The sequence below is a fragment of the Mustela nivalis genome (genome assembly GCF_964662115.1).
Source record: "Mustela nivalis genome assembly, chromosome: 7".
Taxonomy (NCBI): Eukaryota; Metazoa; Chordata; class Mammalia; order Carnivora; family Mustelidae; genus Mustela; species Mustela nivalis.
The window spans coordinates 95,279,590-95,296,637 of NC_139026.1; the positions used below are offsets into that span (position 1 = coordinate 95,279,590).

General features: G+C 43.6%; 1 protein-coding gene across 1 annotated transcript in view; it reads right to left on the reverse strand.

The window, feature by feature from the left end:
• The window catches only part of CS (citrate synthase), a 29,775-nt gene extending 12,841 nt beyond the window's left edge, over positions 1-16,934 (reverse strand). The window contains exons 1-3 of the mRNA XM_082741823.1: positions 16,701-16,934; positions 1,142-1,192; positions 481-588 (exon numbers count right to left, since the gene is read on the reverse strand). Of these exons, the coding sequence (XP_082597949.1) occupies positions 481-588; positions 1,142-1,192; positions 16,701-16,742 (201 nt within the window). The 5' untranslated portion in view covers positions 16,743-16,934. The remainder of the gene's footprint in view (positions 1-480; positions 589-1,141; positions 1,193-16,700) is intronic.
• Positions 16,935-17,048: the final 114 nt, after the last annotated feature.

Genomic DNA, 17,048 nt, shown 5'->3' on the forward strand with positions numbered 1-17,048 from the left:
CCCCAAAAGCTGAGGGGTTGGGAAGAAGAATAGAAGAAACTTTATTCATCCCTCCCATAGATAAATTAGGTTAGGCTCAACTATTAAATTCACAGAAAAGAATAGTCTAATTTCTTTTTTTTTTTTAATTTTTTTTTTTTAAGATTTTTATTTATTTATTTGACAGAGAGAGATCACAAGTAGGCAGAGAGGCAGGCAGAGAGAGAGGAGGAAGCAGGCTCCCTGCTGAGCAGAGAGTCTGATGTGGGACTCAATCCCAGGACACTGAGATCATGACCTGAGCCGAAGGCAGCGGCTTAACCCACTGAGCCACCCAGGCGCCCAAATAGTCTAATTTCTAATGAACATCCTAAGTGCCAACATTTCCATATTTGGGACAGGATGCTTGGATGCTTCTGAATAGCCAGTGAAGAGAATGGTATTTTTTGTTGAGGCACATTACAGAGCTACTTTTTCCAGCCAAAACCCCGTAATCTTTACCATGTCCACAGTGATCTGGCCCACTACCGTCTTGCCATGTTGCTGCCTGAAGGTCTTTATTCTGGCCTGCTCCTTAGGTATCAGGTCAGCCAATATATCTTTCAAATTCTAAAAAGAAAAATAGAGAAGTTAAGTGATGATCAAAGTGTTGATTATATTTTTCCTACAAAGTAGGTATGTTGAGACTGCTTTTTAAAATCTGGCTTTCTCAATCTGCCAGAGAAAATCAGTCAACTACTGTGCACAGATGAAGATAAAAGAAGTAGAGAGGGAGGGGAATGGGAGAGCTTATTATTTAATGGCTACCTCAATTTGGGAAGATGAAAAGTTCTGGAGATGGACAGTGGTGACAGTTGTACAATAACATGACTGTACTTACTGTCACTAAACTGTACATGTTAAAATGGAAAACTTTCTGTTATGCATATTTTACTACAACTTAAAAAATTAGGCAAAAATACTTGATATTTCCATCTTACTACACTACTGAATTATTTCTTAAAATAGTAATAATAGTAATAATTTATAACAACAGTAACAACAGACATCTCTTAGAGTTATTTAGAATAATGATGAGAGGCTACGTGGTAACCAACTGCTGCTCCCCACCCCACAATCCCAAGATCAGATTGCCTCAGTGATTCTCCTTTCCAAGCCTTACCGTAGGGGAAGTGCTGGCATGCCGAGCAGCAAGAACAAGACAAGATGCATTCTGCAGAGAAAACACAAAACCTTATGCAACAGTTACTCTTCCCTCCTATAATATTAAAAAGGAGTTATAGTGACTCATCTCTTTTCATCTTAGCCTCCAAGGACAGTCTGACATAAAAAAAGAGCTGTGAAAGGCCCTAAACAGCTTTGAAGGAGTTCCCAGTCTGAAGCAATAGCAGACCTAACTCTGTGTCTTGCATCCATAGCTTTTTTTTTTTTTTTTTTTAAAGATTTTATTTATTTATTTGACAGAGAGAAATCACAAGTAGACGGAGAGGCAGCCAGAGAGAGAGAGAGAGAGAGAGGGAAGCAGGCTCCCCGCCGAGCAGAGAGCCCGATGCAGGACTCGATCCCAGGACTCTGAGATCATAACCTGAGCCGAAGGCAGCGGCTTAACCCATTGAGCCACCCAGGCGCCCCTGCATCCATAGCTTTAATAGCATTCCCTGAGGAGAGGGTCCTTCCCATCATCTGGGTTTCTGCCTGGGCTTTGTTAGGCACAGAAAAGGTCAGAGGGGCAATTGTTGGGAGTACCCAGGCCATCCCACTCAAGCTGTCAATTGTTCTGGGTAGGCCTCAGAAAAGCAAATGAAGAAACTGATAACTACCTCACCCTGCTTGTAAGACCTCTCCTGAATCTAGTCTTTTGGCAGCACTTCAACCCCTCCAGTCTAGGGCAGCCCACAGGCAGAGGCTGCCTTTCACAGGTTTCTGGAAAATGCACAGAGAAAACAGAATACCTACAATGTAACAATGGACAGACCACTCAAAAACAGCATTGGGAAACTAGAAAACTGGAAAATTACATTTCAAGTGCTGAGAGAAAATAATCAAGCTAAAGTTGTATATCCAAGTAAGGAAAAAGTCTCAAAAGAGGGCGAAAAAAAGACATTTCAGAAAAACAAAAGCTGAGTTTATCAGTGACACACCTGTACTAAAGGAATTTTTAAAGATATACTTCAGAACCGTAAAGACAGGTCTGAGATTCAAGGCTATTCTTTACTACAAAGATGAATAGTGTAGCTAACCTATGTTTTCTGTTTAGAGATAGGTTTTTTCCCCCCAAAAGAAAAGTTACTTTCTATGAGAAGACTGCTGAGTTGCAACAGAAAGTTCCACACTGCCTTTGAAAAAGGCAACAATTATACTACTAACCAGCTATAAAGTTTGACAAGATTAACTTTTCTGCACCAGATTATTTTGAATATAAAATGAGAAAGTCAAACTAAGCCTATTTAACTGGTGTTAAATACCCACCACATATCTCATAAGTTGTCTTGTGATAATTAAATTACAATATTGTGAAAGCACTTTGCAAACTAAAAAAATTACATACACAGACAAACTAATCCAATAGCAAGATCAAACCTTTCTTCTTTTTGCCAAAAGGCCAGATACATCTTTTCTTGTAGTAACTACTGCACTGTTGCTTGATTGTGTTGAAAATCATTTGAAGCCATAGTACTGTGTAAGTTCTAAAACACCACACGCCTAAGGTGAGAGTTCAGAAAGGCTGGAGATTTTTTAGAATTTAGTATTCCACCTTCTGTTGGGGTAACAGGGAGAGCTGAAAAGGGAAGAGATCCTTCAGAAAAGCTGTGTTTTTTGTTTGTTTGTTTGCTTGTTTTGTTTTAGAGAAGGGGGAGGGGGAAAGGGTGAGGGAGAGAATCTTTTCTTCTTTTTTTTAAGATTTTATTTATTTATTTGACACAGAGAGAGAGATCACAAATAGGCAGAGAGGCAGTCAGAGAGAGGGCGAAGCAGGCTCTCTGCCGAGCAGAGAGCCGGACGTGGGGCTCAATCCCGGGACCCTGGGATCATGACCTGAACCGAAGGCAGAGGCTTTTTTTTCTTTTTTTTTTTAAGATTTTTATTTATTTATTTGACAGACAGAGATCACAGGTAGGCAGAGAGGCAGGCAGAGAGAGGAAGGGAAGCAGGCTCCCTGATGAGCAGAGAGCCCGATTCGGGGCTCAATCCCAGGACCCTGGGATCATGACCTGAGCCGAAGGCAGAGGCTTTAACCCACTGAGCCACGCAGGCGCCCCAAGGGAGAGAGAATCTTAAGCAGATTATGCGCCAAGTACAGAGCCAACTGGGGCTTGATCCCACCACCCTGAGATCATGACCTGAGCCAAAATCAAGAGTGTGGAGACTACTTGAGATTGTCTCTCCCTCTGCCCGCCTCCCATCTTCCACACATGCAGCCTCCCTCTAATATAAATAAAATCTTCAAAAACTAACAAGATTAAAAAAATTTTTAAAAATTTAAAACAAACAAACGAATTCAAAGCTAAATTCAGAGAGTACAAGGTAAGTTACTATGCCCCTAAAGTAAAGGGGGCTGCCTCAGCTTTGTTAACCGGGACTGTCTTTAACTCCTTTCATTAACTTCCTAAAGAGTCTCTTCTGGTTCACTGAAGACCATCTGGGCAAAAGTAGGTGGCACAAATAGGCCTTTAGTCTCTTCACCCTACATGGGGCAAATGGGATTTGACCTAACACCTAAGAAATAATTTTACCTTTTCTTACTAGTCACCAAAAAGTGAACAAGAGAAAACATGAGAGTAAGTTCTATTCCACGCTCTGTGGTCCCACAGTTCCCCTGTTATAAAAGGGCCACCTCCCAGAGACTGTATCAGCCCTGCAGCAGACCATTCAACTGTGGTTGGTTGGTTGGTTGGTTGGTGTGGCAGTTTGGTTCTAAAAAGGCTACAGGGGCACATATCATCTTAGAGAAGAAAGATGTTAAAATCTCCTCATAAATAATTTTTCCACTTTTATTATTATTATTATTATTATTTTTAAGATTTTATTTATTTGTCAGAGAGAGAGAGAGAGTGAGTGAGCACAGGCAGACAGAATGGCAGGCAGAGGCAGAGGGAGAAGCAGGCTCCCTTCTGAGCAAGGAGCCCAATGTGGGACTCGATCCCAGGACGCTGGGATCATGACCTGAGCCTAAGGCAGCTGCCCAACCAACTGAGCCACCCAGGCGTCCCATTTTTCCACTTTTTTTTTTTTTTTAAGATTTTTTATTTATTTATTTGACAGAGAGAAATCACAAGCAGACGGAGAGGCAGGTAGAGAGAGAGGAAGGGAAGCAGGCTTCCTGCTGAGCAGAGAGCCTGATGCGGGACTCGATCCCAAGACCCTGAGATCATGACCTGAGCCGAAGGCAGCGGCTTAACCCACTGAGCCACCCAGGCGCCCAGCCATTTTTCCACTTTTAAATCATCTTTAAGTTTCTATAACGGCAGGGTACCCTGCTGGCTCAGTTGGTAGAGCATCTGACTCTTTTTTAAAAAGATTTTATTTATTTATTTGACAGACAGAGATTACAAGTAGGCAGAGAGGCAGGCAGAGAGAGAGAGGAGGAAGCAGGCTCCCTGCTGAGCAGAGAGCCCAATGTGGGGCTTGATCCCAGGACTCTGAGATCTGACTCTTGATCTGGGGGATTGTGAGTTCTGCTCCATGTTGGGTGTAGAGATTACTTAAAAGTAAAATCTTTGGGGGCACCTGGGTGGCTCAGATGGTAAAACATCTGCCTTTGGCTCAGGTCATGATCCCAGAGTCCTGGGATGGAGCCCCACATCGGCCTTCCTACTCACTCAGTGGGAAGCCTGCTTTCCCTCTCCCACTCCCCCTGCTTATGTTCCTGCTCTTGCTGTCTCTCTGTCATACAAATAAATAAAATATTTTAGAAATAAAATAAATAAAATATTTAGGGACACCTGGTGTGGCTCAATTGGTTAGGCATCTGCCTTCAGCTTGGGTCGTGATCCCAGGGTCCTGGGATTGAGCCCTGCGTCGGGCTCCCTGCTCCTTGGGGAGCCTGCTTCTCCCTCTCCCTCTGCGGCTCCCCTTGCTTATGTTTTATGTCGAATAAATAAATAAAATCTTGAAAAAAAAGTAAAAAAAAAAATCTTAAAAGAAAAAAAAGTTTCTACAATAGCTGGCTGGCTGTATTTTAAGGTTAAATCTTATGGGGGTAAAAAAAAAAACCTATCCAAGGTCAACAAAGAGTGACTGTCCACATCTTAATTTAGATGAAAATGGAGGGGTGCCGGGATGGTTCACTCAGTTAAGCATCTGACTTCAGCTCAGGTCATGATCTCAGGGTTCTGGGATCGAGCCCCACACTGGGCTCTGCACTCAGCAGGAAATCTGCTTGTCCTTCTCCCTCGGACCCTGTCCCCTGCTCATGCTCTCTCAAATAAATAAAATCTTAGGAAAAAAAAAAAAAAAGAGGAAAATGGAATTCCCTCAGGCTGAAGTCCTTTCTTCCACGAATATGAAGTAAAACAGAACAAAAATAGTTTCTTTCCTCCTTGTGAGAGAACTGCTAGAATTAATGAGCTGCCCTCTTCTTTTACTTCAAGATAAAACAAACAAAAAACAGCAAAAAATGAGGAAATCAGAAAGAAAAGGAAGGCAGATCACCTAACAAGACTGTGAGATGAGACACCATTCAAAGGAATCAGATGGGTCATGACTGCTGCTTTGTTATATTCATTTCTCAGATCTATTTATATGAATGCTACTTTAGGAGGATGCATAGGAAGAGAAACTGAGAACTAAACTATCACCCCACTTCCAACATCAGTGAAGTCTTCATTACCTTTATTTATATGGAGTATCTTTGCCATTTCATGTGAGGAGCTTCAGGAGTAACTTAGAGGGATGATCTCTACTATTCCTGATCTCCATCTGCAACACTTCTTAGCCAGAACTCCAATTTGCAAAGCAACACTAGTTTGTGGATAGCATGGCTATGTAACTATAGAATAAAGCCAGTATATTCTATTTCTAAAGCCCTTTTTTGCCACTTATCACCTGCGTGATTCCAGCCAAGTCATTTAATGTTTCTATGCCTCGATTTCCTTATCTATAAAATGGGAACAATAATAGTACCTATTTCAAAGGACTGCTGTGAGGATTAATTAAGTCAATACTTAAAAAGCACTTAAAATGACATCTGGCCTAAAGCAAATATTCTGCATTTGTTATAAAATAATTATAAAATTAGGGGTGCCTGGGTAGCTCAGTGGGTTAAAGCCTCTGCCTTCCGCTCAGGTCATGATCCCAGCATCCTTGGGATCGAGCCCCGCACTGGGCTCTCTGCTCCCTCTCTCTCTGCCTGGCTCTCTGCCTACTTGTGATCTCTATCAAATAAATAATAAAATCCTTAAAAAATTATAAAATTAAACAGTATGTCAATTTTCTCACACCCTTCAGCATCAGGATTAGTCATATTTTTAGCTAACCACAAAAACTAAAGAAATTAAAAGGATTTTAAAGGCAGCAATTCGGGGTGCCTGGGTGGCTCAGTGGGTTAAGCCTCTGCCTTCGGCTCAGGTCATGATCTCAGGGTCCTGGGATCGAGCCCCATATCAGGCTCTCTACTCAGCAGAGAGCCTGCTTCCTCCTCTCTCTCTGCTTGCCTCTCTGCCTACTTGTGATCTCTCTCTCTGTCAAATAAATAAATAAAATATTAAAAAAAAAAATAAAGGCAGCAATTCATGATTTAACCACTGAAAAGGGTAGAATAGGAAAAATTCAAGTTAGAACAATTTTATCTAATGATGTAGAAGACAGAGCACATAACTTGGAATTTGGAAAGGAAACCTGGGTTTTAGCTACAGCTCCATTATGAAATAACAGACATCCAAGGCAAAACAACTAACTACCGTTGACTCTTGAACAATACAGGAATTAGGGATACAGACCTTTCCCCAACCCACCCCCATGCAGTCAAAAATCTAGATATAACTCTTGACTCTCCCAAAATTTAACTACTAATAGCCTACTGTTGAGAAGCTTTATTGATAATATAAAGTCTATTCATACCTATCTTGTATGTTACATATATTATATACTGTATTCTTACAAAAAAGCTAGAGAAAATGTTACTAAGAAAATCATAAGGAAAAAAACATAATTCCAGTACTGTACTATAAAAAAGCCACATGTAAGTGGACCAGCACAGTTCAAACTATGTTGCTCAAGGGTAAACTGTATTGTTTTCCTTTCCTTCTCCATATTTAGAATAACACTCAAGCTACTTAGCTCAAAGTCTGATAAGTCTAATAAGGACATATGTAAAGGTACTCAAAAGCCTTGCTATTTAAAATATAACTGCCTAGGGGAGCCTGGGTGGCTCAGTGGGTTAAAGCCTTTGTCTTCGGCCCAGGTCATGATCCCAGAGTCCTGGGATCAAGCCCCACATCAGGATCTCTGCTCACCGGGGAGCCTGCTTTCTCCTCTCTCTCTCTGCCTGCCTCTCTGCCTACTTGTGGTCCCTGTCAAATAAATTTAAAAAAAAAAGAAAAAAAAAAAAGTCTTTAAAATATGACTGCCCAGCTGGTAGCATTAGCATTACCTGGAGCTTGTCAGAAATGCAGAATCTTGGGCCTCACCTCAGACCTACTACATCCAAATCTGCAGTTTAATAAGCTCAAAAGGTGATCTATATGAACAATAAAGTTTGAGATACATACATGGTCTAAAGTGTTAAGCAATGGAACAGAAGGATAAAATGTAGATCCTAGGATGTACAATTACTAAGGATCAGTCTTAAGTCCAGGTTCTGCCACTACCTTGCTGTGTTACCTTGGCTATATGACCTAACTTCTAGGTCTCAGGTTTCACACCTCTAAATTGATAATAATAAAGCCAATTCTGGGGTAGATAAGTAGACTGTACAAAACAATCTGCATGAAAGCATCTAGAACAGTGCCTTATACATAAGTAAGCTCCAATAAATATGTGTCTCTGGGGTGCCTGGGTGGCTTAGATGGTTGGGTGGCTGCCTTCAGCTCAGGTTAGGATCCTGGGGTTCTGGGATTGGTCCCCTCGTCGGGCTCCCTGCTCAGTGGGGAGCCTGCTTCTCTCTCTCCCTCTGCCTACCTCTGCCTGCTTGTGCTCTCTCTCTCTGTCAAATACATGGATAAAATCTTTTAAAAATAAAAAATGAAATGAAATGAAATGAAATAAATATGTGTGTCAGAAAAGTGTTGGCCTATTACCGACCATGTCAAGTGTCACTACCCTCTCCTGTAGTTGGATTCCAGGAAAGAGGCAGTCAGACCTGAGCAAGGGGTAAATGGATAATTCCCTCTACCTGTAGAACAGGAAATAAAGCCCTGATTTCCTTTTTAAGGGCCTTAAAGGCCTCCCGATCAAGAGGGGAGGCGTCTCAAGGAAAGAAAACAAATTTAACTACCCAGCAGAACAGACAACTAGAAAGGAGATACTGGAGGACTGTTCTACCCAAGGCTACACACCTCAGTTCTCTATCTCCTAGCTGCCAAAGAAACCTGCTGAATAGCTTTGTATAGGGCATTCAGACTATACTCACTGATGGGACAGGCAGATACAAACTTCTGAGTCATCCCTGAACTTTCACCTACCAGCTCCTCCCCCTAACTCCGAGGTGTGGCAACTAGGCTTTTGCCTTCTGGAGGCATGCCACGTGTAGAGTCACCCTACTGCAACAGCAGCTGTCAGGTGAATCAGGGAGTCACCTCATTCAACAGGTCAGCTCCTTCATGAGGAGAGATGGAGACAGCTGCTTCCAAAGACAAGGGCCTGGCTCACGTGCCTAACAGCCAGGATTCTCCGCAGGGTGGGGGTGGGGGTATTATAACCACTAAGAGGCTTTGTCAAACCTCAAATGCTGCCACCCCTTGCAAGAACTCTCCTAGTGAGTTCGCTATTATTGATGGAAATGCACTATCATAAAGGGCCAAGAGAAGAAAGGACTAATCAAATAAATAATGCAGGAAATTCTGCCATGCCAAAGACTTGCCTATAAAACTTAGGTTATTTCTGGAATAGGGTTAGCCGAATCACCAAAAATCATCTGAAACTACTTCCTCTGCCCTAAAATTCTAGGAACAAAGGAATCCTATTTGAATAAGTACTTTATTTTTTTTTATTTGTTTTTTTTTTTTTTAAGATTTTATTTATTTTATTTGACAGAGAGAGAGATCACAAGTAGGCAGAGAGGCAGGCAGAGACAGAGGGGGAAGCAGGCTCCCTGCTGAGCAGAGAGCCCGATGCGGAGCTCGATCCCAGGACCCTGAGATCATGACCTGAGCCGAAGGCAGAGGCCTAATCCACTGAGCCACCCAGGCGCCCCTGAATAAGTACTTTAAAAAGTGGTTATTTCTCTCTCATGCTATTACCATCATTGATCCACACCTAGGACCTTTACTTCAAAGGGGAAGAGCCAAATTTTCTTTGGTCCTCCATCCCAGGCACATTTAGAACGTGTCCTGCAACATATTTAAGAGCTCCAACATTAGAAGCCTGAGAAAGATGCTCCTGATTTTAATAGAGCCCTTGTCCTTCATTAAAAAAAAAAAAAAAAAAATCAGAACTTGCCAAGCCAGAACTGGCTTAGTTGATGAAGCAAACATAATGCACTAATAACTGGCAGGAAAAATCTTGTGCTGCAAAGGCTTCCAATGCAGAAGGAACAACTTGCATTAAGGGAAAAAGAACACACATAGGACAAAGGCTCCTCTCTCCCCAAAACCAGGTCAGAGAACTAAAGCCTTTTAACATCTATGTTTCACTATGGTGATACTGGAAGGCGGCCTGCACTACTTGGTCAGCCCACTTAAAAGCCCCAGCACAGCAATCTTCAGATTTCATACTTTGATCCCCTTCATACTCACAGTAGTTTCCTTAATGATTCTACATAACTGTCATTTTCTAACAGACTCTTCCCTAAAGATTTACTCCAAGGAAGACCACCAAAGACCTCAGAAAAGAATCAAGAGTCCTAATTTTCCTTTCAATAGAAATCCTTGGGGCGCCTGGGTGGCTCAGTCGGTTAACCGTCTGCCTTTGGCTCTGGTCATGATCCCAGGGTCCTGGGATCAAGCCCCGCATCGGGCTCCCTGCTCAGCGGAAAGCCTGCTTCTCCTTTTCCCTCTGCCTGCTGCTCTGCTTACTTGTGATCTCTCTCTGTTGAATAAATAAATAAATAAAATCTTAAAAAAGAAAAGAAAAGAAATCCTTACCATTCTTTAACAAATATTTTCTCAACATCTACTTATTCTATACACATTACATATATACTACTGAATAAAGTCTACAGGATCTGCTGTCCTACTAGTTTTTGGGGAACGAGAAACTGCTCTCACTTCTACCAGGAGTAAACAAATTTTAGTGCCTAGCACTTTGGTTCAGAAATTTACAAGACATTTCCCTTTCTTTCTTTCTAAGATTTTATTTATCAGAGAGAGAAAGAGAGAGCACACACAAGCAGGGGGAGTGGCAGGCAGAGAGAGAAGCAGGCTCTTTGCTAAGCAAGAAGCCCAATGCAGGACTTGATCCCAGGACTTTGGGATCGTACAACTGAGTTGGACATGAACCGACTGAGCCATCCAGGCATCCCAAGAAACTTTTCTAAAGGCATTTGAAAAAAGGCCTAGGTAAACAAGCCTAGAGAAAATAGCCTAATGAACTATTGCTTAAAATAGTCACTTTTGAAGTCCATTTTAAAAATAATCACAAAGGGGCGCCTGGATGGCTCAGTGGGTTAGAGCCTCTGCCTTTGGCTCAGGTCATGGTCCCAGGGTCCTGGGATGGAGCCCCACATCGAGCTCTCTGCTCAGCGGGAAGCCTGCTTCCTCCTCTCTCTCTCTCTGCCTGCCTCTCTGCCTGCTTGTGATCTCTGTCAAATAAATAAATAAATAAAATCTTTAAAAATAATAATAGTAATAATAATCAGAAAAAGCCCAAATACTCAAAAATTTCATATATACATTCTCCAAGTTGCAAATAAAAAGTCCTGCATGTGGCTTTACTGGCCCAACAGAAGGGGACCACAAGGCACTATCAGTCAACAGAAGTCCTTGGAAAACAAAACAAAACAACAAACAAGTTTCCAGATCCCATCTCAATGTTGCTGAACAAGAATCTGGAAGACAGGATTCATGAACGTGCAATGTGAACAGGTAACCCACGTGATGATGCCCACTGTGAACTTACAGAACTTTCATTTTTTAATTATTATTTTTATTCTTTTATTTTTTTTAAAGATTTTATTTATTTATTTGACAGAGAGAGATCACAAGTAGGCAGAGAGGCAGGCAGAGAGAGAGAGAGGAGGAAGCAGGCTCCCCACCGAGCAGAGAGCCCGACGTGGGACTCGATCCCAGGACCCTGAGATCATGACCTGAGCCGAAGGCAGCGACCTAACCCACTAAGCCACCCAGGCGCCCCTATTTTTCTTCTTTTAATATATTTTTTAGATTTATTTATTTACTTATTTATACGAAAGAGGGATAGAGACAGCGAGAGAAAGAGCACAAGTGGGATAAAGGGCAGAGGGAGAAGCACACTCCCCACTTAGCATGGAGCCCAACATAGGGCTCAAACCTGGGATCCCAGGATCATGACCTGAGCCCAAGGGAGATGCTCAACCAACTGAGCCACCCAGGTGCCCCTATTTATTATTTTTCATTCCTTTTTTTTAGTGGGGGTGAAGGAGAGAGAAAGAATCTCAAGCAGGCTCCATGTCCAGCACTGAGCCCAACTTGGGGCTTGATCTCATAACCCTGAGATCATGACCTGAGTCAAAATCAAGAATCAGGGCGCCTGGGTGGCTCAGTGGGTTAAGCTGCTGCCTTTAGCTCGGGTCATGATCTCAGGGTCCTGAGATCGAGTCCCACATCAGGCTCTCTGCTCAGCAGGGGGCCTGCTTGCCTTCCTCTCTCTCTGCCTGCCTCTCTGCCTACTTGTGATCTCTCTCTGTCAAATAAATAAATAAAATCTTTAAAAAAAAAAAAAAAAAAGAATCAGGGCGCCTGGGTGGCTCAGTGGGTTAAGCCGCTGCCTTCGGCTCGGGTCATGATCTCAGGGTCCTGGGATCGAGTCCTGCATCGGGCTCTCTGCTCAGCGGGGAGCCTGCTTCCTCCTCTCTCTCTCTCTGCCTGCCTCTCTGCCTACTTGTGATCTCTGTCAAATAAATAAATAAAATCTTTAAAAAAAAAAATCAAGAATCAGGTGATTAAACAACTTAGCCACCCAGGCACCCCAAGAACTTTCAAAATGATAATGTGTTAAAAGAAATACAGGGATCTATGGGGCGCCTGGGTGGCTCAGTGGGTTAAAGCCTCTGCCTCTGGCTCAGGTCATGATCCCAGAGTCTGGGATTGAGCCCCGCATCCAGCTCTCTGCTCGCTGGGGAGCCTGCTTCCCTCCCTCTCTCTCTGCCTACTTGTGATCTCTGTCAAATAAATAAATAAAATCTTAAAAAAAAAATAGAAAAGAAAAAGAAATACAGGGATCTAGGGGTGCCTGGGTGGCTCCGGAGGATGGGCATCTGCTTTCAGCTCAGGTCATGATCCTGGAGTCCCTAGATCAGGCCCCACGTCAGGCTCCTTGCTCAGTGAGGAGTCTGTTTCTCCCTCTGCCCCTCACCCTGCTCTCTCATGCTCACTCGCTCTCAAATTAATAAATAAAATCTTAAAAAGAAAGAAAGAACAAAAGAAAGAGATACAGGGACCTAAAGAATTTGGGCAGTTCAGGAGATCTGGCTCAGTCATGGGTGTGCAACTCTTGATCTTGGGGTCATGAATTCGTGCCCCACATAGAGACTGCTTAAAAACAAAAACTGAAGGGAAAAAAAAAAAAAAAAGAGAATTTGGGCAGTTGAGGAAAAAACTGAAAGCCCCTCAAATACTCAGAAACCCATTGTTAGCTTTGCTTCACTGTTTCAAACTTCACGACCTACTCAACTCTATTGCATAAAGCACTGAAACAGGGCAAAAAGAATTACGGAGTAGCTTTAGAGAGATGTACCACATCTGGCTTCCTGCCTTCTGCCCACTTGGATTCTAAGAAACAGAAATGCCAGCGTTCCCATCTAATGGTCTACTTCAGCACTGCTCACCTCACTGCTTCCTCATACCCATATATTCATCTGTTACCAATCTAAAGGCCACTAGGAAGGACAAATGCAATCATCCCACCATTAGCACATGAGGAGGCTTTACTTTCTATTTTTTATCTTTAGCCCACCTAGTAAGCATCAAGGAACTGACATCACTTTGGGTAGGCTAATAATCAAAGTTAAGATACACAGATGTGGGCACCTGCCTTTAAAAGTTCTAGGCTGGGGGCACCTGGGTGGCTCAGTGGGTTAAGCCGCTGCCTTCGGCTCAGGTCATGATCTCAGGGTCCTGGGATCGAGTCCTGCATCGGGCTTTCTGCTCAGCAGGGAGCCTGCTTCCCTCTCTCTCTCTGCCTGCCTCTCTGTCTACTGTGATCTCTGTCAAATAAACAAATAAAATCTTAAAAAAAAAAAAAAAGTTCTAGGCTGTAGGGCACCTGGGTGGCTCAGTAGGTTAAGCCGCTGCCTTTGGCTCAGGTCATGATCTCAGGGTCCTGGGATCGAGTCCCGCATCGGGCTCTCTGCTCAGCGGGGAGCCTGCTTCCTCCTCTCTCTCTCTCTCTGCCTGCCTCTCTGCCTACTTGTGATCTCTCTCTGTCAAATAAATAAATAAAATCTTAAAAAAAAAAACATTAAAAAAAAAAAGTTCTAGGCTGGTTTAGTTGGAAGAGCATAGGACTCTTTTGATCTTGGGGTCGTGCGTTCAAGCCCTATGTTGGGTGTAGAGATTAAATAAATAAACTTTAAAAAAATGTTTAAAAAATAAAAATAAAAGTTCTGGGCTGTAAGCCTAACTAACATTTCACAGAAAAAACTGACTTAGTTTTGTTGAACCCAATTTCAGAATAGGATTTTTTTTTTTTTAAGATTTTTATTTATTGGGCGCCTGGGTGGCTCAGTGGGTTAAGCCGCTGCCTTCGGCTCAGGTCATGATCTCAGGGTCCTGGGATCGAGTCCCACATCGGGCTCTCTGCTCAGCAGGGAGCCTGCTTCCTTCTCTCACTCTCTATCTGCCTGCCTCTCTGCCTACTTGTGATCTCTGTCTGTCAAATAAATAAAATCTTTAAAAAAAAAAAGAAGATTTTTGTTTATTTATTTGACAGAGAGTTCACAAGTAGGCAGAGAGGCAGGCGGACAGAGAGGGGGAAGCAGGTTCCCCGCTTAACAGAGAGCCCAATGTGGGGCTCAATCCCAGGACCTGAGATCATGACCCGAGCTGAAGGCAGTGGCTTAACCCACTGAGCCACCCAGGCGCCCCTCAGACTACGATTTAAATAAATGCTCAGTGGTGTAGGTCTACTATAAAGGAATTAATGGGTATTCATTTAAGTGTCTTGAAAAGGTCTAGAAATAACATAAAAATACTTTTGTCTTGATTTTCTCAAAATCATTGAACATCCTAGCTTTGAAGAGCAAATCTCAATGGTACAGGATGTAACTAGAATTTGTTAAGTCACACTGGTGTTAAGAGTCCAGAAGTGAATTGGTAGCCATACTCTAACTCCCAACCCAAATCCAAACCCAGATCACATGTGAAAAAGTAATACATCACAAAGCTAAGGCACCCACAGCTGATACTAAGGTCACTGCTAAGTATAAGTTCACTTGGGTAAACAAGAAATCAAATAATCTGGAAGCTCTGAATTCGTCTCTTTCCAATTCAGGTGTTCATTGAATTACCTAAAAGTAAGTTAGGTAGAACAACACAACAATGACTGGCATGTGTGTCACCTAGCAAGGTTAAAAAAAAAAGTATTCTGAGAAAAGTGAAACTATATCTGACCTTGAGAATCAAAGTGGTAAGTGTCAGTTCTTCCAGATCAGAAAACCATTTATTTTTGCCTTTCAAAGCCTCCCTTAACAGCAAAAGTAAAACTGAGTACCACTTAAGCTGCAAATCTGGAAAACACAGGTAGATACTAACAATGCTGACAAACTGAACAGGCTTCCTGTTATCCTGGCCATTCTACTTAGATCTCAGGAAATTTCCACTCCTGCATTTTTTGGGCTTTGCTCGTTTTAAGGGTCAAAGCCTTCAAATAGCTTCCAAGTTACTGGGATCCTCAGGTTCATACATAACAGTGAAGTAAACAAAACAATAATGATTCTACAATTATGTAGTCACCCCAAAAGCTTTCTGGACTTCCCCAGAGGCTTACAAGATAAAGTAAATTCAAAAGGTAAATTCTAAAAGCTTTTTCAAATTCACTGAAGAGTTAGATTATCTATGTGGTCTGGGTTAGGAGCTCTGGAATGAGCTAATTATAGTGTCATGTCCCCTATTCTGCCAAAACACTATCTAGAACTTGCTTCATTTCCCAAGAGGCTTCCTTACCCTGTTCCCTGGCAGCAGAAGAAGCAACAGTCAAGTAAGACAAGTGTCTCCCAAATGATCAGCCTCCACCTTGCTGCTGGGTACCTGGAAGAACCCCAGTGTAAATTCTACAGGCTTCACCTTATCTGCCAACCATGCAATATAACACGCAAAACCATTCTAAGATTTTCCTTTCCTTCAGGTGCTGGCAGCTTTAATCTGCAGAAGAGAAAGCATAAACTCTTTGCAGAAGTCAAGGTCACTTGTGGGACTGTCCCTGCCTGGATGAGAGGACTGGGACTCCCCCCTTAACAGAGAAGTTTCTCTATTTAAAGAGCTAAGTTACCCAGAGACAAAAGTCCTGGCAATCTGAAATTTAAAGCACCATTACCTGCAACAAGATTCCTATGATCCAAAGGAAACAAAATTCAAATAAATTAGGGCCTCAAAGAATGAAAGGACTCTCTCCTGGGTAGACTTAAAAGCAATAGCTAAACCTGAGCGAGCAAGTAGTAGTAGGTCATGTGACTTTAGCAGTACTGTATCCTGCCCAGTATCTTCACTTAATTGGCCTGCAGTTTGAAGGAACAATCTTTCTGGTTCTTTCTCCAATCATATGTGATAACCATGCAGAAGGTCTTACAGAAGGGCTCCACCCTACCCAAGCTCCTCCTATGTGAAGAGTAAGTGCAAGAGTCCCAAGGACAAAGAGGACCTGAGTCCCACTCCACTAGCAGGAACTACTAAAGCTTGGTCTCTGAAAGCTTCAAAAATTGGGTTGGTGAAATGGAAAAAGGCAGTTTAGAAACCGACAAGGCTCTCTCTACAAGGCGGAAGCCGAAATTAGTCACTGCTCCATCTCTGGCCCTGGGACAGTGAGCACATCTGTTCACTCCTGCCACTTCTCCTAACCCCGCACCCCCTCCTCCAAGCAGGCCTCTTCCCTAACTCCAATGGAACAGAACACCTATGTTCTCCACTGGCAGCTCCCTTTTTTTACATGGCTCTTCCACCCTAGACATGCGGGTGTCTGTAGGGTCCGAGCTCTCCACCCGCCCAAGACCGCACGCCGGGGGCGGGCAGGGCTCTCTTCACCCCCAGGCGCAGAAGGCCAGCGTAGCACATGGTCCTGAGAGCCCCACAGAGGGCTGGCGACCAGCCAAGAGCAGGGCCCCTTTAAGGCTCGCGGGGGTGCGTCTGGGTAGGGGAGGGAGACCCCGCGCTGGAGGGCCTGCAGTCGCCTCAGCCCCACCCTGGGGCCGCGCGCTCCCTCCCATAGTTGCTCACCTTGGCTCCCAAGAGCCGGGCGGCCGCAGTGAGTAAAGCCATGACGGGCGAACTCGGGGATCTGGCGGGGAGGGAAGGAGGGAAAGCGCTGCGGCAAGAACGGGAGCTGCAGCCGCTGCACCAAAGGCCGCGCCGACGGGTGGACAAGGTTGAAAGGAGGTGGCTGAGGGAAAGGGTAGACAAACCGGCGGCGGCGCCCAGCCCGGGGTCCTCAGTGAGGCCCCGCCCACTGCCCGAACTCGCTCCCGCCCCTCTCAGGGGACTCGCCTCAGGCTCGGCCATTGGTCCGGTGTATGTGGGGGCGGGACCTGAGCCGTTGACAGCAGTTGTGGAGGGCAGGATTGGATC